This window comes from Salarias fasciatus, chromosome 20, assembly GCF_902148845.1.
Source record: "Salarias fasciatus chromosome 20, fSalaFa1.1, whole genome shotgun sequence".
Classification (NCBI taxonomy): domain Eukaryota; kingdom Metazoa; phylum Chordata; class Actinopteri; order Blenniiformes; family Blenniidae; genus Salarias; species Salarias fasciatus.
In genome coordinates this window covers 21,595,063-21,619,755 of record NC_043764.1, presented here as the reverse complement: position 1 = coordinate 21,619,755, position 24,693 = coordinate 21,595,063, and the positions used below count along the sequence as shown (strand labels likewise).

Here is a 24,693-nt window from a genome sequence, read left to right as displayed (position 1 = left end):
CTGTCGCAGGGCTGACATATACAGACATACAACCATTCACTCACACATTCATACCTCGGGGTAATTCAGGGTGACCAATTAACCTGACGTGCATGTTTTAGATAAGATGTTCTTTGCTTTTCAAACTATACAGTCCAATGGGAAAACAGGCCAGGAACGCCACTGCGGTCCGTGATAACATCACTAGTTTTACTGTTTCACAACTGACCAAGTTTTATAGAACTTTCACTGTTACACAATACAGTGATAGTTGATGGAAACATTCAAAGTCTTGCTTTGAGTCGACTCATTATAGCATTCACACTAAATCCCCACGTTTTCAAATTTCCCTCGAGTAATGACTCAAGGGGAATTTACTCCTTTGAAATCAGAAGACTAAAGAATTTAAGATTTTTTTCCCCAAATATGCTTCTAATAAATATTTTCACTTTATTTGAATTACAACCATTCCAATACACAGATCAAGTTACATTTTGTTACACATAGATTCATCATCTCTGTTGTCAGTAAAATCAGAAGTTCTCAGATTCCATGTCTGTTTTAGTCACTCTCTCAGTGTTTGTGACCTCTTGTTTCTCCTCAAGGACAAAACAGACAATTGAATTATTAGTCTCTGCAGATTAATCTTCTTTTGTCAGTCATCAACATCGTTTCCAAACTTTCACGTTTCAGCACAACAAAAGAGGCTGATGATAAAAGTGAGCTCCACATCCATTATTTCAAATGCAAAAAGCTTACAAAAAAAACCACTTGTTAGTTCAGTTCTTGCAGCTGATTTATCAACATGATAAACAAATCCTCTTCTGTCATTATGATACACAGTCAGTGTCCCTCCATTGAGTCCATGCACAGACACAAAGTGTTTATTTACAAATCCAATGCTTCCTTTTTGTTGGATGATTTAGCGATTCTGGAAAGATAGTCCCAACTTTTCCATATTTTCTTCTTTCAATCCACGGCAGTCGTACTGATGTCTGTCTTTATCCTCAGAAAGTGTGACGAATCAGCACCTTTGTCCGGTCCTGTTATCTCCCGCAGACTGTCTCCTGCTCTGGAGTTCACAGAGGGCTCAGAGCGAGGAGCTGAGCTCAGGGGAGGAGTGGCGTTCGGCGTTTGAGCCTCATGCCATGGAGTAGATCGTATTCATTGGCGAGTGAATCTCCAGACTTCCGCCAAAGTCCAGCTCCCTGACGTCCCTCCTGGTCCCCGTGTACTGACCGATGAAGGAACCGTCCTCGTTGAAAGGGATCTCCCCTCCTTCGCCGTATTCCACCAGACTGTCGTCACTGTCCGTCCGCTTCATCATCGCCTCCATCGACGGCTGGCCTCTTTGTAGGCCTCTCTCCTCCTCTCTATCAAAAAATACCTTATTATTTTAACATCAGCACTGTCCACATAAAGCAAAATAAAGTGAACGTATCTTCTCTTAGTTGATTTTATTCCAAATTTGAATGTACAATCTATATGCAATGGTGTTTTTTATTTGTGACCTTCGAGCAAAACAGTTTTTTTGTACATACCTTCGAGGGTAGGGTAGTGTAGAGATGCGTGCGATCCTGAAATACAGAAACATAAAAAGGTTTGCTTGAGATCAGCATATAAGACAGAGGATTATATATCATTCCTCATTAAGTGTAAAAAAAAACTAGCACTTGTTGTAAATTCACTTTTTCCAGAAGACCGTATAGACAGAATGTCAATGTGTCAGTGTTTAGTCTTTTCATACCTTTCGAGGGACCTCGAGTAGTTGAGTGAAAAAAGAGAAAGGATTGAGGTTTTGGAGGAGGAAAGGGTTTATATAGAGAAAGGTAGAGTAGAAAAAAAATTAAGTATGCTGAAATTGTTACCATAAATAAAGTAAAAAATCTGATTTGATTTGTATCTGTGCAGGAAGAGTTTTACACAAACAATCCAAAAGTTGTGTTTTTTTGTGTTGGTGTCCGAGGACGCCACAATAGTCATAGTTTCATAGTTTTTTTGGGGTTTTTTTGGAATAATGTCTTTCACAGGAAGCAACAACTGCCAGCTGGTTTCTCCAAATTGTAGGATAATGCACAGCCACAGATCAAATGTTTGTAAAGACACACTGTTAACACATTGTTCTAAATATTATACAGAAGAACTTTCAAACAACAAGGAATATTTAATGACTTAATTGGATTACAGTGCTAAAACTGCACAATTTTAAAATGTCACCCTTGATAGTTAAGCTAGATTAGATGGAGTACACATCTCAATCAATAATTTACATTTTTTCAAGAGTGTGTTTTCATAATGAGATTTTTTTTAATGACATTTACCTATAATCAAAAGATCCTTCCTGATCTTTGTCATCCACTGGCTCCAGAGATATATCCTTCTTGTCCCGCACTGAAATCGCAAAAAAGGCAAGTTTTTTTAAATATATTCATACAAGCTGCAATGACACTGATTGTCCTTGAACGGAGTGTGTTTTAATCAGTGAGAAGGGGAGTGAGTTCTCTAAGGCATTTTAGCTCAAACTCTTTCCAATATTTCTGAACGACCTTGGAGAACGAAACACTTGAAATTCAATATTCACATTCATGTAAAATACAGTCATCTGAAGACTGTGTAAGATCTTTTCTGATTACATTTTTTTTTTGTCTCAAACTCAAGGTGTCTGACTAAAAACATAGTTTTACTGTTACCTCTGTTTTATCATACTTTCTTTTCAAAAATGAGTATGAGCTGTATAATTATGAAAATTTGTATTCAGGTTGCAATATTAGAACATTTTTGACACAAATCACTTATTTAATTTTTTTTGCCAAGGATGAATCAATGAATACAAAAAATATCACAATCGCCTGTTTCCCATTATAAAGATCTATTTTGAACTTGAATCTCGAACTTATTCATTGAGTTACTTAAGAAAAAAGTAATCTGAGGCTTCGGTCAGGAATTAGCACTTCACCTGGGTATTTCCCTCCTCGGCTCCTCTTGATAAAGCAGACGATGAGCAGGATGAGCACGATGAGAGCCACGGCACACATGATGCCAATGAACCAGCCCTGCGTGGTGATGTCCACCTGGTCCTGAGCGTATACTGAAACACACACACACACACACCACTCCAGTCAGCATCCTCTCAGTGCAAAATCCACTGACGAATGGAAAAACCGGTGACTTACTCTCTGTGGTGTAGTGGGGCGACTCCTCTGTGTGCCACTCCCCTAACCCCAGCTGAGTCCGAGCTGCCACCGAGAATCTGTACCGCGTGTAGCGGTCGTATCGCCGCAGCGAGAAGCTTGTAACATTAGGAGGGAGCTCCTCCACTCGCAGCTCCTCGCCCCTGCTGGCGTTCACTGTGGAGACAGGAGCGTGAGCCGCCTCACCTGTTCGGAGAGTCTCCACACAAGTGTTCATTAGCCACTTGAGAACATGCTTCAGTGCCGCTGTGGTGCTTGAGTGCAAGCTTAAGAGTGCTATTATGCGCTGCATGTGCGTTGGCCTTTCTCAGCTTTACAGTAGTAAAGTGATTCCTCTTTTCCTGTTATTAAAGTGCTGCTATCCTCTCAGGAGGCCACATTATAATCTGAAAGTGTAATTGAAAGCGTGTGACACGGTGTGTTCACTTACCTGTCTGGTACTTGAGGGAATATCCGGTGATGATGCCGTTGGGCTCTGCTGGCATTTCCCAGTCAACGTAAATACTGTCCAGATGTCGCTGCTGGATCCTGAAGGATTTGGGAGCAGATGGCACTGTAGACCCAAACAACAAGAGAAGGTAAACACAATCGCAAAGGGGGAGAAATCTGAAGTCAACTTGTACTTGACAGAGAACAGAATCACAGGTTTTGTGAGCGACTGACGACTTTTCCCACCTCCTTCGGGTGTTGAGAAGTATATAGCGTTGCTTGGCGGCCCTTCAAATCGATTGTTTGTCACCACTATGTACATCTTGTAGTTGCTATAGGGGATAAGCCCTGTGAGAACCCCGGAAGGCTCTGGATCGTTGGTGGGAAACGATTTTGACTTCATCCCTCTGTTGACCCACAGCCACCTCAGCTGGCTGCTGTCTCTCCAGTAGTAGACCTGAGAGATGAAAAGAAACGTTCATGTTTAGCCTGCTGAAGGAACCAGAAACACAATGGATTTTAAACAGTCTGAAATTCTTGAAATTATTACTGTAATAGCTTTCTTTTATGTTCAGTCCTCCTGGTCAGAGTTGGACAGTGTAAAGTAGAGTAGTGGGCAACCAGTCCATTATTTTTTGTATTTTATTACCCAGGTATGTTATGAAAAACAGAATCTTATTTATAATTAATACTTGGGAGCAGTCAAAGCCCTTTAATGGAGAGAGGAAAGTACAATTATAGATAACAGTAAAATAAAACTATACAAAGCAAAGCACATAAGATCCATCAATGGGAATTTAGTGGGTCAGAAAGTTCAACGTACCAATGAGAGTAATCAATAAAGAGTCACTGAATTGTGATTTTAAAGTTATTTTTTAAAATCATTCTAGTCTGGGAGTGCAGCAGATTGGATTAACCATTCATAATGTGTGTGTGTGTGTGTGTGTGTGTGTGTGTGTGTGTGTGTGTGTGTGTGTGTGTGTGTGTGTGTGTGTGTGTTCTCGTATTTCTATCCTTGTCGGGGCCAAATGTCCCCACAAGGATAGCAAAACGTGGAACGACGTGCCTTGTGGGGACCTTTTTCCGGTCCTAAGTAGGAGAAACAGTGTTTTCTTGGCCATGTTGTTGTTACTGAAAAAAGTAAAAGTGCAAAAACATTTCTTTAGGGTTAGGCTTTGTTGTGGTGTGGGTTAGGGTTAGGGTAAGGGTCAGGGTTAGGGGCTAGACATGAATGGGTGTCAATGGACGGTCCCCACAAGGATAGAAATACAAGACTGAGCGTGTGTGTGTGTGTGTGTGGTGGGGTGTCATTAGGCTCAGCTGGAGGGGAGAGTGTGTGAAAGTAGCGCAGGTAAGAGAACTGGAGAGAGACGTAATGGGGAACACCTGTGACTAATCATCATTGATTCCCTCTCTCTCTCTCTCTCTCTCTCTCTCTCTCTCTCTCTCGCTCTCTCTCTCGCTCTCTCTCACGGTAGCAGGACCGCCCCAGTGACTGACGGAAGGGTGAGGGAGGCTTATTTTCTTTGTGGAGAGGGACCTGAAAAGGTGTTCTAGTTACTTCTTGTGACCCACAAAACCAATAAAAGGTTAAAGTCCCAATGATCAGCATCCATTCTGTGTCTGACTCACATCCTGAGAAAAAGACTTTCATTTTACAATGTGTTTTGGGAATTTTCAGCAGAAAAGCAAAGCAGGTGTTGTGGATAGACAACATAATTTATGCCAAGTCCCAAGCCAAGTTTCTATTTCATTTTTACACTCTAACATACTAATATGCTATGAGAAAAATGGACTGCTGTCTGCACAAACGCCAAAGTGATTTATTTGGAAACCTTTCTTTGCACTATCCCATTAAGAGATTTACTTTAGAGATCGAGAGCGTGGACGGACTGTCAACTTTAAGAATTGTGTCATCAGCGTAGAGATACACATCACATCACAGTCTTAATCAACACCTCAACAATCGTGTCTTTGGATTGTGGAAGGAAGCCAAAGTAACTCAGCTGTAACAATATATATTTTTGAGAGTTCAGAGACACATTTCAAAGCTCAGTCTTTGATTAAATACTTTGCTGATATTAAAAGTCTAGCATGTCCTTTGTAATTCATGGAAGACTCACCTTATACTCTTTCAGCTCTCCCATAATAGTACCACGTGTCACTGAGTCCCAGTGAACAGTCACTTGAGTACTCTGGATGTCGGACACTCTGAGGTTCAAGGGTGCGGTTACTGGACCTTTGGGAAAACAGATGAATATTGATAAGATCAGCTTGATCTAATAGTCAATAGATCCAGACAGTATCTGAGTGTACTGAAGCTGATCAGATTGCTCACTAATATTTCGTAGGTTTTCATTGATCTTTATTTAAAAAAAAAAAAAGAAATGCTTACGGTCTTCTCCAGAATAACCAGTGACCACAGGAGATTCTGGTCCCAGTCCAAAGTCGTTGACAGCCTGGACTTTAATGTCATAGGGAGTGAAGGTGTCCGCGTCGTAGATGTAGTATTTCAGCCACTTTGTGGTTGCGTTCTTCCACTCCTCTCGGGAGTCTTTCCTTTTCCACCACACCAGATACTTAAGATGGGGTCCATTCCATTCTCTGTAGGCCAGAGGCTGAAAGGATGTTCCCAGCAAAGCAGCATTATTTTAGTTGTGACATATCGATCATGAACAAAACAATATTTGTTTTTTGTTTTTTTTTTGGTGAAATCAGTTACCTCCCAGCTAATCTCCATGTTATTCCTCCATGTACCCACGCCTTTCACATTCTTTGGAACGACATCTGGGGCTGTGCAAGAAAACCAGGGAAGAAGTAATATTATTGATTTAAATTTTTAAATTGAGTATAATGAACAAACAAAAACCAACTTTTTTCTTTCCAAAGGATTTTAGGAGGGTAGGAAAGTTTCTTATTTCTTAGGTTATCTTTTGACTTTTTCCTGAGCACAGTGGCTTTCAGGAAATTCTCCTGGTGGACCAGTAACCATGTTGATAAGACTGCAGAAAATGAGACTAATAGTCCTGGACTTTGTTTCAGGTCGACCTCCGACTCCACTTATCATCCAGGAAGAAATGGCTTACGGGAAGGATGACGCACTGACATAATGTTTGGAACTGCTGTTGAAAAATTCAGGAAAAGGAAGGCTAATTGAACATATTCTGTCATGTCTTCCCATATTTTACTTTGGGTTTTTTTTTTTTTTAACGACATGCTTCTTAGAATAATAACTAATTAGGGAATATGTAACACACACATGCAAATGTGAAAATAGAGTCATTTAAAAAAAAAGTACATCACAATCAGACAGGCAAGCTTTTAGACAGCAGTAAACACACACACACACACACACACACAAAATGAAAGACAAACAAAAAGCAAGATCTTTGTAGGACTAATTATAATCCAAGAATATAAAAGAGAGTGGTGGTAACCTGGACAGCATTTTATGAAGAAATGTCAAGGGTGTTTCCTCCAAAGTCACGCTTGTTAGCTCGATTTTTGACTCTCAATCAATGCACGCATAAATAGATTATTGGCAGAATTAGGCTGCAGCTTCCATGACTTCAACTTAGATAAAGCGAATGTAGAGTTGAATAGATTGATTGACATAAAGACGGTCAGTGGTGCCAGCTAAAAACGAAGAGTCTCTGCCTTGGTACTAATATAAGACATCGCATATAATGCATGGAACACTAAGGTTTCCACATGTGAGGAATTTTTGCATCAAAACCATCTTTTATCCCTATCAAAACAATCATAACTGTATTAAGTATTTAGTAAAATCGTCTGGTGATGTGTCTCTTTGCTTAATTAAATTATCATCAGACTCACGGGCGCCACTGGTCTGGAAGCGTGAGGATGGACGGCTTGGTCGACTCGCTCCGATTTCATTGATCGCGATGACCCTGAACTCATAGTAGGTGAAAGGCGTGAGATGCAAAATGACAGAGTTGAGTGATCCTGGGTAAGTCGAAAGGTTTTTCCACTTTCCAGGCAACCAGTCATCATCATCGTACTGCACCAAGTAGTCTGTGAAATAAATTCCCAAAAGGAAAGATGGCTAAATGATGAAAGCAAATCAAAATGATCTCGATCACTTGAGTTTTTATTTCTGTTAGTCAATTTGACTTTATTGCTTTTACCTGTTATGGGGTTATGGTTGCTCTCTCCAGGAACCCAACTGAGCCTCACAGTTCGTTCATATGGATCCGACAGCTCTAAGTTAGTGGGAGGACTCGGACGGTCTACACACACACAAGGACACACACACACACACACATACACACACACACACACACAAAAGTTAAAACCATCACACTCAGTGATCAACAAAATGTCATTTCTGTTAAATCCATCCTACCCATGACCATCAGCTGAGCTGAAGCAGACTTCTGGTCCAGTTCACTCTTGATGACACATGTGTAATTGCCTTCATCGTCTCTGTTTACATTAGTAATGACCAGATTTGACTCATCCAGAGTGAGTCTGGGAAGGAGAGATCAAGACAATCATTTTATCGTGAAAAGTCAGTCTGCAGGAATAGAAACAGGACTTTTGACATAAATGAACAGTGCTTATAAAACACACTTTACTGGTACAGCAGTGCAAATGCTTTACATGATCAACTACATCCAGTCAACTGCAGACACGAACACATTAATGATGATGGCGGTGTCAGCGTTCAGGTTTTGCCTCGTGTGTTTTATGTGCTGCTCTTGCTTCAGGCTCCTCATGTTTGATTGCCGTTCCCGCTGTAACGTCTATCACCTGTTCCTGAGTGTGTGTTTGTTGTCACCTGTAGCTTTGGGTTTACAAGGGGCTGACGTTGTGCGCTCTGGTTGTCGGTCTGTCTGCGTGCTACTGTGTGTCTGTGTCACTCAGTCCCTGCGTGTGCGTTGTTCCTCTTCCTTTGGTGCTGCAGCTTCTGTGTTTTGGTACCCTGATCCTGCACTGCAGTTTCTTAATGCCCTTTGTGAATTTTTCACATTTTTTTTTGAACTGTGGACTTTGATTTGTGGAGTTTTTCAGTTTTTATGAACGATAAAATGAGTTTGCTCTCAACTATAGCGGTGCATCGAACCATCACATATCAGGCTACATGTCATTAGGATCTGTTCAGAGTTGAATCTCTTGCCAATGAATATAAATAGCAAAGATAAGAGTCAAACAGATGAAACTGTCTTTGATATTATCTTTTGAGAAATATCTTACCTCCAGCCAAGACTGACTGGCCTTTTGTTTTTTATCCAGGTGGTTGTAACAGGAGTCGTGGCGTCTGCTTTCACTCCACACTCAAAGCGCACGTCAGTTCCGCGCATAACTTTCATATTTTGTGGTCTTGTGACAATCAAAGTGGGTTCTGAGGAGAAAAGGTGACCAAACTACTGCAATTACACAGCTTTTGCTGATTCATACATTCTTTCATGCGTGACTGAGATTTTCACCTTTGACCTCGACCCTGACTTGACTCTCCTCTCTCCCAGCGATGTTGCTGACCACACACAGATAAGTCCCCTCGTCTTCGATCCGAATGCGTTTGATCTCTAGAGTCCCATTACTGTGGATTTTGAAGCGGTTTCCTTCGAGGTTTCCTTGTCCATATTTAGACCTGTGAGAGGAGAATCCAAACCACATCTGGACTTAACATGTGGAGCACATTTTGATTCTTGATATAAATGTGTTCCCATAATATCACAGGGTCATCAGTTCACCCACCCTCCAATGGTTGCAGCTGCCTTGATGGGATCTGAACCGGTTACCTACTTACCATCGCAGCTCCGGCACTGGAGACCCGAAGTAACGGCAGTCTAAGAAAGTTCGAGAACCCTCAACCACCTTAACGAATTCATTCCTGGGCCAGAGAATACGTGGCGTTGCATCTAAAGGAAAAACAAAGCAAAGGCAGCTTCACCAGAAAATGAATCAATTCAAAATGATTGAGTTATACTCTTCTTCTTCAAGATGCTTCAAAAACAAGCTGTGTTTCACTCTGTGAACTACCAGGACCTAGAGTCGGGTCTTATCTGTCACTTTTAAAACTTTGAGAATCATTCTTTTATCCCATCTAATAACTAAACAACTCCTTTCTTTGGAAAGATCCTTATAAATAATTGTATAATCTTGAAGAAACACAAACATGAAAGCCTTACAGACAAGCAAGGGTGAAAGTTTTGGAGCCTTAATGTCAAATTTATGTCAACTTCTCAAAGTTTTTTGCTTGTAACAAAACAGTCTTTGTGTATTTGCAGAGTATTTAATTGCGATCCAACAGTGTGCAGCTGAAGAATCGATACTGTGTATTAATAATCTACAGCTTATCTTTTGGCCATGCCGACAACTTTCACACTGTAAATTGTGGAAATAGAGGAGCGGTGTCTTACGTAGCACGTTGACAAACGCATTAGCCAGTAGGTATCCAAACTCATTGGAAGCATTGCACTGGTAGACAGCATTGTTTTCAGTGGTCACACTGCGGAAGGTTATCATGTCTCCTGATACTTGTCTGTTTGGCATTGGTGTAGCCGCTGGATCCAAAAAAAAAAAAAAAAAATGAGAGTGGGAACAAGTCAGTAGACATCTCAGCTCCTCTCTATTGCATCAACACATGTTCAAAAACATACTTTCAATTGGTTCCCCGTTGATGAACCAGCTGACTGTGGGACGGGGAGCGCCGTCAGAACGACACACCAAGCGGCCGCTTTCCTCCGGGGCCAGGATCAAGTTATCAGGCTTCTCCAACCAGAATGGAGCGGCTGTCAGATGCACAGCATATTTTTTCAGTTTTAAAGCGAGTGTACAGCAACAGAACAGCGCAGGGGTGTTTCCTCGGGGCTCACCTTTGACCCTGACAGTTATTGTGTGCTCAATGTAGCTTATCCTATTGGTGGCTGTGCAGGTGTAGTCACCGGTGTCCTCAAAAGATGCCTTTTGTATTTGAATCAGCTTGTTGAAGTTCTTGATTTTCATCCGTGGAGTGACCACCAGGGCTTCTCCGTCCTTGGTCCAGGTAATATGAGGGGTTGGCCTTGATGATGATAAACAAGGCTTAACACAGGATGAATTTCATGAAATCAAAGGGAAAATACTCAAACCGAACAGAAACCAACATCACGAATCCACTTTTGGGGTCAAACTAAGGCACCAGCTCTGATCTGGTGATGTTGTCTTTGACACTCACACTCCTGCAGCGATGCACTCCAGCAGCAGCTCCTCTCCGAGCAGGACCAGTGTGGAGCTGGACGAGCCTGTGGGAGACAGCCAGGTGGGGGCAGCCTCAGCCACGGTATGAGCTGCACACAAGGCCAACCACAACTCATCAGTCAGGCCTCACACACTGTTTACCAGCTCAGGCTCAGCATGTTGGTTATCTCGATGTAACATCTGATTAAGGGCAGACACTTCTCCCACTGCGGAATGTTATTAAGCTATTTAGCTTGCTGCCTCTGCAAGATCGTCTACAGTAGCTTTGTCGATAAGACGACCAGAACTTTCCAGAAGTTTGAACAGACTCATACTCACTTGGAAGCACTTTAACAACCACGGGCATCTTCTGCTGGATGACGTTCTTGAAGGGGAACCGGGCATTACAGCAGAAGTCGGCGACAGAGTCATTAAACAGCACGTTGGAGAAATACAGATCTCCGTTGACTCCCATGGAAACCCTGCGGTCCTGCCGCACAGCGCGCATGGTGGGGAAAGCTGTCTGAATGGGCCAGTTGAAAGGTCTCGCATAGGAGCCTGAAAGAAAACATGACGTTAAATAATGTGTTCGACGCTTTAATGTCCAGCACTGCCTGCTAAACACTTACAGCTTGACATCCAGTAGGTTTCAGGTCTAAGGGGGCCAGGTGGGGGGTCGCAGGACAGGACCAGGGGCAAACCAGCGCTGATGACCACAGGCTCCAGGACCTCTCTTGGCCACACTGGAGGTCCTGCAAATGGAAGAAAAAATATTGCTAATTTTTAACCTGTTTCACATCATGATTTTTCAAACAGCAAAACAATAATTAATGTTGAGCCCTATAAAAAAAAACCATTAATGCTAACAAGAGAAAATACTATCCATAAATATAGTAAGACTGCACTTTATTTTCACTGGTGAAACAAAAACCAGCAACAAAACAGTTTTCACGTCAAAATAGTGCCAAACGTGAACTTACTGTACAGCTGCAGCCTGATCTTGTTGGAGTATGCTGATCCATACTCGTTGGAGGCAATGCACTGATACTCTGCCTCATACTGCTCCGGATTAGTTCGGGCATAGATATCCAGCGTCCCCGAGCGCCTGCGCATCGATGCCTGGGAGTCACGCGCCACATTGAAATACTTCCCATTTCGCCTCCAAGAAAATCTTCACGTTTATCAAAAAGAAGGAAATGATCATTGATTTTCTTTTTTGAAATGAATATCAGTCTTTATGAAGGGATTCTTTCGGTTGCGTCAAGTCTTACATGGGGTGAGGGTTTCCTTTGGCTTCACACTCGATGACCATTGTTTCTTTGGGGTCAACAACGTGGTCTTTCATCGACTGCTTTGTGATGGTGGGGGGTTGTCTGACTGCGGCAGGCAAAGAAATAAAATCAGACCAAAAAAAATCGATGCACGAAAACAACACACGTGCAAATACATCGACAGACAGTAAATACATGGGAAACTGAAGACTCACTTTCCAGTGGAACGTCCAAAGTCCAAACACTCTGCCAGAAGAGTAGCAGCAGCGCTGGTTTGACCAGAGTTCCCATCTTCACAGCTCATCGAGTCCAGTGAGGATTTTTAGGTCTTTGGTTCTCTTGTTTGCAAAATTAATGAAAAAATAGGAGACATCTACAAAACATTGTGCAGGTTGTAAATATTGTGATTACTTAATAAAAATTCAGAAAATATAAAAGTATCATGCTAGCATCACTACTTGTAGTAGCAAGGTATTAAAAGATCACTTGTTTGCAGTGGAGGCTTTAGTAGAGGTTTTTATTTTATAAAGGAAGCTTTTATGAGTGTGTGTCTGTGTGTCCATGTGAAAAATGTCTCACTCAAAACTGAAGTCAAAAGTTGGCATACTGGGTTACTGTCAAAGTTACTTATCAGTTTTGTCTAAGGTTAAAACAGTGAGCTGCAGAGCTGCTGTCTCTCTGTGTCGTACTTACTTGAGCGTTAGCACGGCTCAGGTCTGTTCATTCTAGGAAAAAGCAGTTCTGTTACTATTACATTACGCTCCTGTTTACTGGAGGGGAAACACCTGAATTTAAATTCATTTATTAATTTTGAACAATAAACAAAAATATAAAGACAAGGCACAGAATACAAACGAAAAAGAACAGTGTTCGAGAAGGAGCAAACTGTCTGTTTGTATGACTGTAGTTTATTTCAACTCAGTTATTGTGGCGTTACTGCAGGTCAGACTAATAACAGATTACATTCAGTTGATGTTACATCAGGAGGAGAAAGATGCTTTATAATCTAAGTTTTGCTGTTCTGAAGAAAAAAGATTTCTGAGCTTGTCACAAGAAGAACCAACTACACAGTTTTCTGCGCCGAAATAAACATAACAGTATATTAATATTTTTGATGAACCAACAAAAACTGTGACTAATGACTAATTTGTAGTAACTTAAACAACACTGGTCATATAAATGGAGAGAAAATGTCTTTGTGTTACCACAATGGAAAAAACATGACAAAATGTTTGTTGATCTAAAGCTAAAAATTTGCGAAAATACATTTTGAAAATGGACCGGTGAAAGGATTCATTTTTTGTAGTGTCACAACCAGTGTCAGAGCTTGGATTATTTGTCACACAGCGTATGTGAAGATAAAGGAGGGTCCAATATGTGTTTAACTGAATATGAAATAAAAGGAAGTGCAGTGACTCCCAGATAAATTTATGAAGCTACTCAAAATGAAATGATCACTAGATTTAAAAAAAGATAATAAAACATTTTTATGATCACAGGTTCAATCTCCTGTAATGTGTTTAGTCTTCAAGCTTTTCAAAGTGTGTATTCTAATGAAAAATCTCAATCTGACCTGCTACTGTCAAACTTCTAAACCCTTCTGAAGTATGTGTTGTAACTGCTTGTCAAAGTCTTTACAGGGATTACTTGACAACATCTGAAACTGCACCTAAAAATGTTAAAGTGAACCTCTGAATGCCTCATATTAGTGATTATGTAATAAATCCAAAACATTCCACTGTAAATATGAGATGATCTGAACCTGAATGTTAAAAAGCAAAGTGATGAAAACCTACCTCGGTCATGTGATCAGGACTCTCTCCTCCCCATGTCCCTTTTTTCCAATACATCAATAATCCAGAGGAAATTATGCTTGTTGGTGCAGTAAAGTCATGAATGCCCCAGTCCTTCAAATATCAGGTCAAGAACCCTAGAGGAGAGTGTAGACAACAGTAATTGAGTCGCTGTCCGTCACTGCCACTTACACTCAGCCCACCCTTCTCATGCATAATGAATGAGCCCAGAACAACACCTACACCTCGCCCACTTCACTGTTCTGCTCTCACAGTCCTCAACGACTTCCGTCTCGCACCACCACAAAGTTTGTTCAGATATTTAATAATTACATAAGTTCATTTTTTTCTTTGTCAGGTTATTTTTGGGATATTCAGATACGGCTGGATAATGTCTGCTTTGATTTGCTGTGGCGTGATCCATGGCTGGGTTGGGCCGGATCAAGCAGAAAACAGCCCGGATTCTGTACTGTTTGCATTCTTGCTGGTTTTGATGACATCAAAATGTGGGCTTCATTGTTGACTGCAGAGGAACCGAGCATAAAAGCAATGTTTGTTCCCATCATATGAATTTTACATGTGACCAATCTCATGTCACAAGGCGGCCTGACAAAGCATCAAAACATTCAAATCCCACCTCCAAAGATAAGAAATACATTTCAGCATTGACTTCACAGAACTGTGCAACAAATGTGTCTTTTCTAAAAATACTAATAAGAATGTGTGCTCTTTTTGTGGCGCAGTTCCATCCACACGCAGTCATTCGTATGCATTGGAAAGAAGGAAGAAGTCATTGCCATTCAGAAAATCCTTCAGGGGGACGAGGTGTTTTTTCTTTCTCTGTAAACAGTGCCAAAGTTGCAGGAGAAGCTGTATTCATATCGGACAAAAGCCATCTCAGCGCTGTGGACGGAGTCCTGACCTGTGTAGGCTTTCAGGCATTCACATGGGACCGCATATACGAACCAGCGCTGACTGAACAATGGCTCAGTGGGGAGGGAGGGGGTAAAGCGAGGTGGCACTGTTGATTCAATCCAGCTGCTCATCAAAAAGTGCTTATAGCTCCTGTGTGGGATAGGTTTGATTTCTTGATATTCGTATTTTCAGTGTGTCAGGATTCATGTATTTGATGGCGTTCACCCTCTGGTCACGATCCTCCCCCTCCTCACATCTGAAATACAGCCGGACTGGCCTCGCACAGCAACACAAAAGGCGAAGGGGGGGTCTGCTCAGCTTCTTGGCTCACAGAATGGGATTTTCCCCCTATATACAACATTGGACTGAAGCAGGCCTGGAAGTGAGCGGTGATCAGTGCCATGCACCAGATTGCACAGCTGAAGAGGCACAGAGGCGGACAGAGCCGGCTCAGTGACGACAAAAAGGCCTCTATGCTCGTGGGTCTCCTCTGGCACGGACGCTCAGGGCTCGGGTAAGAGCAGATGGCGTGTGAGAGGGGAGCGTTCAGCCACACAGGCTCCCTGTTCAGGCTCCCTGCACCTATCATTCGCCGTGTGACGTCGCTGCATGCGGGAGAGCACCAGATGAGGATGGAGAGAAACTCCTGTTGAACCGGTACGCGGCGCCGCATTGCGTCATCGCCACTGTGCAATCCAGATGTCCCCGTCAGCACTGGATGTATGGTTTGTTATGGTGGCAGCAGGACGCAACAAGTAGTGGAGTTTTAAAATAAAATTTCTATGAGCTTGTTCTTTGCTATTTTTGCCTTTCATGAAACTGGTTGGACAGCAGCAGACCTCCTGTCCCTCGCTGTCCTTCTCACTAAGCTGATGGTTATCCACAGAATTAGCTTCAGTGGGATGAGTTTAGTTTAATTCCCCCCCAAAAAAGGATACTTGACTCTATGTATATCAGGATACTTGATATACATACAGTCAAGTGATGGATAGAAAATTCCAGTTTACAGGAAAGTAACTCCTTTTTTTTTTTTTTTAACAAAAGATAAAACTTCAGTGTCTTCGTCATGCCAAGTTTTATTAGACCAAGAAAAGGCAATAACATATTGAGTAAAGTTGTTTAGTTTTTCTGTGTTTGTGTGGCCTCTGAGGTTTGAAGGGTCTTCATCAGACCCAGTTTTACATACAGTCAGTACACTGTTGAAAGGCTTAAAATAACCCCAGGCAAGCGAAATATACTCTCTAAAAATGACTAAAAGTAGCAGTTTCACATAAAGTTAATTGTCCCTTAAAAAATAAAATCTGTGCATTTTCTGCATTTTTGGAGAAGGTGAGGATGTGACAACAGATATTTTATTATAGCTGCACATCAACCCACACAGTGCTAACAGCTCAGCTAATGTGTCTTGAAATAGATGTGTAATATTAAGACAGGCTTTAGGACAGCACCATCCTTTAACTAGGTTTACCTTTTACATTTTGTACAAAGTGAAATAATTGCTTCTTTAATATAAAGAATACATGGAATCGCACAATGGGATTTAAATATGGCTACAAGATGATGTGCCAAAGACTAAAAGTCACATGAGAGACTAATTTAAGTTGAACACCCCTGATCTGATGTCAGCCTGATCTGTGATGTCCTCACAATGATAAAATTCAGAATGTAAACAATAATAGAATTAGTCCTTAGAATTGTAAAGGCTCTTTTGCTGCTCCTTTTCCTTTGACTGTGTCACCCTTGTCGCCTTGAGGAGCTGCAGCTCTGCGTTACTGTCTTCACTCTCAAACCAATGTGCTGATGCACTTGTTGAGCAGCCAGACTGTGACCTCATTAAAACCTCCAAGTCCATTGATGGTCGTCTTGAATGACAGCCGCAAGGAAACACGCTGATTCACATGACAGCGTACGCTGTGCCGCTCCGGTTTGTCTTAAACTGCTGCAATTGTTGGTTTTAGGACGAAAAACCTGTAAGGATTTCTGGAAAAGGTGCATATTTGAAGTGTCAGGAAATCCTACCTGCAATCGCTCTTTTCTGATGGTTTCAGTTTTTCAACTCTGTGCCTCTACAGCAGAGTCCTGCTTTCTCCTTCTCTTCTGTCACAGCTGCGTCTCTTCACTCAGCTTCACTCTGTCCCAAAGCGTCTCTCAGTTTTCCCTCCTTCATGTTAAAACAGGTGACAGAGCAGGATGACAGTGGCTGTCCTGCTGCTCACGCCTGCTAAACCAGACCCTGTAGCCGGCTATAATAAATCCATTGTGAAATCCACACATGAATACAGCGTCATCTCCATTGTGATGTGTGGGGGACGCTGAACTGCACCGCCGTGTCATGTACCAGTTATCAGATGAGATTTAGGCGTGATCTGGATGTTTTTCAAGCAAAAAGTCATCTAAAACTCTGTGGAGGGGTCAGATATTTGTTGTATTTCCTCGTGTGTACTCCTTCGGATTTTCAGATAAGTGTCAGGGGAGGGGCCAAGGGTCACACATCTTGTCTCTCCTCTCTGGCTGGCACGAACACACGCTCCTTCACACAAAGACGGTTGTTCTGCGCGAAAACAAAGTCAGCCTATTGTGGTGGTGGAGGGCACGGCCTCCACAGACACAGGAGGATTTAACCCGTCACGCTCAAGTGGATGCATGCCTTCTCCTTCAATAATAAACTCTGTAAAAGAGCAGGAACTTAATATAGGCAGCTCAAGAAATCAGGAATACGCTAATAAATGATTGCAAGAAAGAGGCCTCATAAATAATAATTTATTTGACGTATAACATGTGCAATACTGTAAAGTACATTGTCATTTCTCTGCAGAATTATCTGTACATTGTGATTTATATAACATACGCTGTAATAATCGTTTTATAAAGTGCAATCAAGTGCTCGTTTTGTGTTTTGCGTATTCAAACAAAATACATGACATGGGGGGAAAAAATGAAAGCAATAAATATGGCAGATAACAGAAAATGTCTGACCTATTCAGAGCAGCGATAGTTTGTTTGCTTAGAAATTATTTTAGCATTGACTTCAGTACGAATGTAATAATGACTAATGTTTTATCACCTGGGAATAATATACCCGAGTTAAATATACAGTAATAAAACCAATAATGTGATAAGTTGACAATAACTTACCCAATATCATAATTACATCATACAAATAATTCAGAAACATTATTACATAATTTAAAGTGTGCTTAATTAGGAGGGTTTTTTTCCTTTGTTTTTGTTTCTTCCTCTCGTCACCCTCCTTTCTGGCGCGCAGTTTTCACATGAATCTGTGCTTCATCTCCCAGGCCCGCTCGCTCATCCAGTCTTTAGTCCTGTGAACGGCCGATCGCTCTGCGCCGAGCACCAAGCAGAGTCGGGCCAGCTTGGGCCTGTTCCTCTCCAGGTAGTTCTGGGTGTCTCTCTGCAGCTGGTCCATCACCCCGGGTCGGTTCTCATCCAGCGACACGCCGGCGCTCAGCATGGGATTGAAGCGAAAATAAACGTTGGGGGCCAGGAGGTCATCCAGGAGGGTGTGCACCCCCTCTGTGTCGGTGGCACTGCAGATCAGGTTGCTGATTTTGGCTCTCAGGCTCGTGGACGTGGCGGGACCCCTCTTGGCGTTGTCATAGCGACCGGTCCCGAGGGACAGCACGCACTGGAAGTGCTGCTTGGGCCAAAGCAAGCGGCTCTCGTGGACGGCCAAGGCGCAGGGGTTGTTCAGGAGAATCCCTCCATCCTGCAGACACGCAGTCCAAAATCAGCATTTTCATTTATTTTGAAACTAGAGCATCTTAATAAATTTATATGGAATCATATGCAGTCACTTTCATTTTCTTGTTTTTTTTTAAACTGATAATATTTTCAAAAAACATAATTCTTTTACTAAAAACTTGGGTTTTTTTTCAAGGCATTATTCCTTGAAATCGCTGCTTGATTTAAATAAAAACAATTCTTTAGAGCAGAATTAACTGTGGTTTACAACCTGGTGGATGTCACTTTGTAAGGTGAACTCCTGGAAGTATCCGGGGGCAGCTGAAGATGCCCGGACAGCCTGCCACATCTGGTAGCCTGAGCCTCCGGCGTAGCGGCTCAGGGAGCCCGGTGTGTGATTGTAGTTCCTGAAGACGAAGGCCTTCGGACTGGTTCCCCAGTTCACCACGGCACTGACGGCTGAAACCTGGAACATTTTCAATGGTAAATGGATTTTGCTTACATGGTACTTTGTCACCACAGTCCCCAAAGTGCTTTACACTGAACTGTGTCACACGAAAGAGAGCAAGGTTCTCAAGAGCCTGTTGTCATAAATCCATTCACTAAATTGGATTCATGTATGCAGTTGCTCCTGTGGATTATTTTGGACTATTTTATGAACTTGACTTCAGTGAGCCTTTGATTAATTCATTGAGAGTTTATCAGTAGTAATCTTTTACGGCATACTTACCTTGGGGCTTAATTCATCTCTGGCAGTTGTTATAAGTAATCTGTCACCCAGTTTCTTTCTATGCGAGTGGAAAAACAGAGAATACAGTCAGAGCTGGTGTCTCATCCGTTATATGCGCTGTCAGAATGTGCTCTGAGTCATACTGTAGTATTGCCTCCCAGGTCTCAGTGTTGTAGTAGGAGTGACTCCAGCCCATCTTCACAGTGCCAACCAGCGGGTTTTGTCGAAAAACTTCCGAACCAAAGCGACGGTACATATCGGCACATTCCTCAAGAGAGAAATGGGCCAAACCAAGCATGAAAGCCAGCACAGCACCTTTTGAAAAACAGACACAGAGAATTTTAAGTCTGACCCAAAAAAAAACACAAAAAAAAACAAAAAAAAAACATATATATAATATAAATGATTGACTAGATTGAAGATATGACTTTGCAGTTTGTCACCTGTGCTCACTCCACAGATGTAGTCGAACAGCTGGTGGATCTTCTTGCCTGTTTCAGCTTCCAGTAGCTTTAAAACCTGCAGAGGAACAACTCCCCTGGAAAAAACACAACACTGAAATAATGAATAATAATCACGATGATAAAAGGCATTTAGATCCAGAAATGTAGGCCTTAATGACTTTTTCAGTCTTCATTAAACACAACATTTATCAAGTTTCTCAATGAAATTGCTAAAGAGAACTATTTGCAAGCAATTATATGATTTATTTTGGAAAAAAAATCACAAATAAATCACAGAAGGTATCTTAACAATTTTTACCTTTTGATGGACTAAATTTGATTTTCCCTGGTATTAAGTGAAAGAGTTGATCCATATTCAGGTTTACATCTATTACTTTGTATCTTTAAAGAACAGAAAACGCTCATTTAGGATTTACCTTGTGCCACCACCATCGATTGAGAGCACCCTAATGCCACGACCTTTGACTGGATCCACATATCCAATCAAAGCCAAAGTTTCTCTTAAGACAGCCTGAAGTCCCGGGTGGTGTTTGTAGCTCCTCCTTAGTTTCAGCAATGTGACTGCTGTATTTTCCTGCACAGAAGAAACCCGACCTTTTCATGAGGTTGAACAGAGCTCAGATATTTCTAGGTGTAACTGATTTCCAACAGACCTGCCAGATTAAAGCCTTGCAGGAGGGATAGCGGATGAGGTGTTCGTTGAGCGCCTCCACACAGGCGGTCAAAGCGTCTGGAGAAGACGCCAGTCTGAGATTTCCCATCAGTCCATAGGTCATTTCGTCCGCTTGCCTCCGACTCAAAATAAACTGGGAAGACGTAACAGTTCATGATGAACAACTGATTGTTCTGCTGGAGGTTACTCATTTTCATTCTTTTCATTCTTACAACCGGTAAACTGATATTCCCTCATCATCACATCAGTGAGCTTACCTTTTTATTTATTATTGCCTGCGGTGACGTCCGGACACTTCGTGATTTGCTATTCTTAGACAAGCGGCTCAGTTTCAGATAACTGTCCAGCAGCTCTGGAATGGCACTTGCTGGGTGACGGAGGCAGTCCATAAAAGACACGGCCTTCACTTCTTCAGAGCTGGGGAGGAATCCAGGATCCATCAGTAGGTTTCTGTCATCGTCCACATCCAGTTCGCTTTCACCTTTGAAATACTGATTGATGTGATGAGACATCTGCATGTAGTTTTCACCAAAGTTTGTTGCGTTGGAGCTGCTGTGGAAAAGGCCTCCAAATTCAGGCGCGGCTGTTCTACTTTGCTGAATTTGTGAGGCAGATTGTGCTGAGAAGTTCCTCATGTAATTGTTCTTATTAACCTCGTTCACTTGTTTTCCTTTTTTCGGAACGTTGTTTGTAGTTTTGGCACCGAAGTATTTATTAATATGTCGTGCAAAATGAAGGTATCCCTCCTCCCAGCTGCTGGAGGTGTAGTAGCTCTCCACCGACGCCTGGTGGTTACTGAGCTGAGTTGGTCCATCGTCAGAAGCTGCCGTGATGTAAGTGTTGGGCAGTTTTCTTCTTCTATGCCTCCTGTTCGTGCCTCTGCTGGAAGCCCCACTTTCCACATGATCCTGCTTCTGAATTTCTGCAAACTCCTGAGAAAACATTGAGTTGATATGATGAGCGACGTAGCTGTAGCTCTCGCCGAATCGTGTTGCCAGGGTGCTGATGTGAAACAGTTGTAATCTGGATGCTTCTTGCGTTGAAGTCGTCGGCATTTCTGACTTTTCCTCTTTCTTGTTGCACTTGACGGCCTGTCTCATTTCCTTCTTCTCAGCTATACTTCGCTCTCCAGCAGCGTGTTGAGTACTCCTCCGCGACCGGCCGGGGTATTCTGCAGCTGTGACCACAAGGCTGCCGTTTCCAGCAAACGTCAAGGCGTCCTTTTTCTTGAAATACAAGTTGATGTGTCTGGACAGTCGATTGAATGATTGACCAAGACGGTCTCCCAGCGAGTTCAGATGAAAACTGCTCCGAGGCTCCTCGAATACCCCGACCGGAGCCTCTGCTTTGAAGTCACTCCTATTAGAAGTTGAATAAAAACGCACTATATGTAAATTCCCTGTTCCATCAGTAAGGTCTCTGAGGAAGCAGGAAGACGTGGAGCCAGCATCACTTTTGAAAGCACCTTTTTTTGCGAATCTGAAAGGCTGAAGAGGTTGTGAATGTCTGTGTGAGTTCATGTAGAGCGGCGCTTTGACCAGATGATGGTCCTTTCTGAGGAGGCTCATTGTGTACCTGATTTTGCAGTACGATTTCAGGGTTTTGTTGGCGCTGAGGTAGCGACCCATGTCTCAGTCTGTGTGGTGAGCTCTGCTTAAATCCAAACGTCGGCGAGCTTGCTTTGACTTAGGCCGTGTTAGCTCATCCGAGAGTAACCTGGGAAAATATACAGAAATAACACATTAGAAGGTCAGTGTGCAGCTTGGGGCTTTTCTGTGTGAAATTTCCATGTTTTCTTTGTGTGCATGTGGTACTCTTCCAACAGTACTAAAGACATGCATGTGAAGTAATTTGTTGATCCTGATTCACCCATAGGTGTGTGTTTCTCCCATAACTGTAATACATTATTTAAAATTGTTGAAATTGGTCCAGATGTAAAACTAGAGTATCTTATCTGCAGCACTTTGAGCTACAGCTCCATCATTCTCTGAGAAAAAACCTCAGAATTCATATGATGTGTCGGCTGGATTTGAACCTGTCACCGGTTCATTCATTTACCACTGCAGACTCACCTAAATCCATGTACTTGCCAATTTTTAACAACTTTGAGGACAAAATTTTGAGGACAAACACCCACGAGCATCTACCATTATAAGGATTGAGATTCAGATATACTTTATTGAGGAGATAATTAAACCTACTCTAACACGGGATCATCTTACTGTCCTGCCATCTTGACGGCTCGTCTAATACTCACTGTCACCGGTGTAAACAAACGTGATTTTAGAGAAAGCTGATCAGATAGGACTCAGATCAAATCCTACAACAACATTGCATTCCCCTGTAATCCTCCTACACCACTTCCCCACATGAATGGAAAAATGACACCTCAAAGCAAACACGCTCTGAGGTTCTATCAATACATCAATGTCAGCTGTGAGACGCTTTGCCTTTAGCTCACATCTTGAGGATATAACAGAGTAAATCAATACTGAGGGGGAAAAGTCTTTGTTGACACTTTCTATGCATTTAGAGCTCAGCCGCGCAACAGTCAAAGATTTACGACAGGTCTTGTCCATCTAAGTAGGGGAAGGTCATCAGAGAAAGCAGCTTAAAGGTCCTCCTCACCTTGAGGGAAAATGTGTTAAAACATAAAGTCACTGTTTACCTGAACACAGAATCAACTTCTGATCTCTTCTATATTCTCCCTCCAGAAACTTTCCACCCAGAAATCCAAAGGACAGGTTTTGACAGACTATCACTACTTGTATTTCTTCTGTGTTTTGACACTTGATTCACTCCTTCCACAGTGCAGGGCTTGAGTCTGATTGGCCGAGCTGAGGAGGGAGGGGGGGCTCGGGCCAGCTGAGCCAATGCTCAGTGAGACCACACAGATCATGTGCTGCCACTGTTGATTAGCTCAAGACTAAACTTGGTGGCAGCCTGGCTTGTGTCACAGCACATGACACACACAAATACACACCTTGCTCCAAATACATAGGGCAGGGACTTATGGGAACTTCACTTCTCAGAAGCTGTTCTCACATCTGAAGGTACATCAGTAGGAAAACAGGGTTTATACAGGGTTCATGATCGGGATCATGAATTCAGATCATGCTTCAGATGCCTCAGAAATGACATGTAAATATCCCAATTAGTGAGAGAATCACATAAGTAATTTTTGCTTTTTAATGGTGAACTTCTTTACACATTAAAATCATTGTGAATTAATCACATTGAAATTGCTGTTTATGACAAACATTTCTGTGTTAACTCGGTTATACAGACATTCTGTTTGTGTTATTCTTAAAGGAAACATGCCAGTTCCTAACAAATTATTTGTATTGAATTCATTTTGTATCGTATTGCTTTTTTATTACAGAAAAGAGTTGCACCCTGCACCAAGAAAGTTCCTAAAATGTTGCTAAAATGTGTCCTTGCCCGACTTCATCTTGTCCTTTTCTCCACTCCTCTTCAAGTACACACTGACAACTATAATATTAAAATATATATATAATTACTATCTGTGTATGTAATTATGCAGCACTTAACAAGAGTTCCAATAAAGAAGGAACACACTCAAACACAATTGAGGCTGAACTGCAACGCACTGGTCTGCCATAGGAGTGTTTTGTAAACATAATTGTTCCATACACTCATGTAACCTCCGGGCAGCACATGCTGTTCTGCGTTGCAACAAAGAGGAACACATGAAACATGCTCATCACAATTGAGGGAAATAGTACGCTCTCGGGGGGGTTTTGTAATTGGAAGTACAGAAGGGTAACTTTCCAAACATGCTTCAAAGTGAAAATCTGAGCTCTGCTGGGAAGAAAAGAAAAGAAACAAAATAAAGTCTCATTGTTCATCAATCACTGCTCTAAAGGCAGGTTCACGTCAAGCAGGCATTACTTTGGACTCACAGTGACATCTAGTGGCAGACGCTCTGCATTTCTTCTTCTAGTGGACAGACAGTACACTTTTGATTGAACTCGTTTGAGGCCATGTCCATCCATCCATCCATCCATCCATCCATCCATCCATCCATCCATCCATCCATCCATCCATCCATCCATTCCCTGGACAGGTCTATCACAGAGCAAACTCAGAATCTTGCATGCTTTTGGACTGTGGGAGGAAACCTGGGTACCTGAAGGAAACTATAGTCAGGGAGAACATGCAAACTCCACACAGTGAAGAGTGACACTTGTTGAAACTATTTATATCCTTTTAGCCAGTTATATCAATGGCTAACCTTGGCTGCATACTGTATATTAGCAATTCAGGGAGTAGGTGGGAGTCTGGGGACATTAGTCAGAGAAGCTTTCAGAGATGGGATTCAACCTGCAAACCTCTCCGCT

General features: G+C 42.1%; 2 protein-coding genes across 2 annotated transcripts; both read right to left on the bottom strand.

Annotated features, from left to right (window-relative positions):
* Positions 1 to 573: 573 nt before the first annotated feature.
* Positions 574 to 16,806, bottom strand: nfascb (neurofascin homolog (chicken) b). Its single transcript, XM_030117978.1, has 29 exons — positions 16,783 to 16,806; positions 13,852 to 13,985; positions 12,749 to 12,780; positions 12,271 to 12,428; positions 12,056 to 12,161; positions 11,765 to 11,955; positions 11,414 to 11,536; positions 11,124 to 11,342; positions 10,783 to 10,894; positions 10,442 to 10,629; positions 10,226 to 10,357; positions 9,986 to 10,129; positions 9,373 to 9,484; positions 9,050 to 9,213; positions 8,817 to 8,964; positions 7,966 to 8,090; positions 7,748 to 7,849; positions 7,437 to 7,634; positions 6,322 to 6,392; positions 5,995 to 6,217; positions 5,723 to 5,838; positions 3,846 to 4,056; positions 3,601 to 3,723; positions 3,153 to 3,326; positions 2,936 to 3,067; positions 2,301 to 2,370; positions 1,727 to 1,738; positions 1,521 to 1,556; positions 574 to 1,352 (listed from the first exon to the last, which is right to left on the bottom strand). The coding sequence occupies exons 4-29, from the start codon at positions 12,344 to 12,346 to the stop codon at positions 1,121 to 1,123; spliced, it is 3,540 nt and encodes a 1,179-aa protein (XP_029973838.1). The 5' UTR covers positions 12,347 to 12,428; positions 12,749 to 12,780; positions 13,852 to 13,985; positions 16,783 to 16,806; the 3' UTR covers positions 574 to 1,120.
* Positions 16,807 to 17,508: 702 nt separating this feature from the next.
* On the bottom strand, positions 17,509 to 23,108 carry LOC115407581 (calcium-independent phospholipase A2-gamma-like). Its single transcript, XM_030117980.1, has 9 exons — positions 23,001 to 23,108; positions 20,590 to 22,048; positions 20,313 to 20,465; positions 20,076 to 20,233; positions 19,639 to 19,733; positions 19,339 to 19,510; positions 19,196 to 19,253; positions 18,737 to 18,931; positions 17,509 to 18,490 (listed from the first exon to the last, which is right to left on the bottom strand). Exons 2-9 carry the CDS (start codon positions 21,958 to 21,960, stop codon positions 18,032 to 18,034), a joined length of 2,661 nt encoding a protein of 886 aa, XP_029973840.1. The 5' UTR covers positions 21,961 to 22,048; positions 23,001 to 23,108; the 3' UTR covers positions 17,509 to 18,031.
* Positions 23,109 to 24,693: the final 1,585 nt, after the last annotated feature.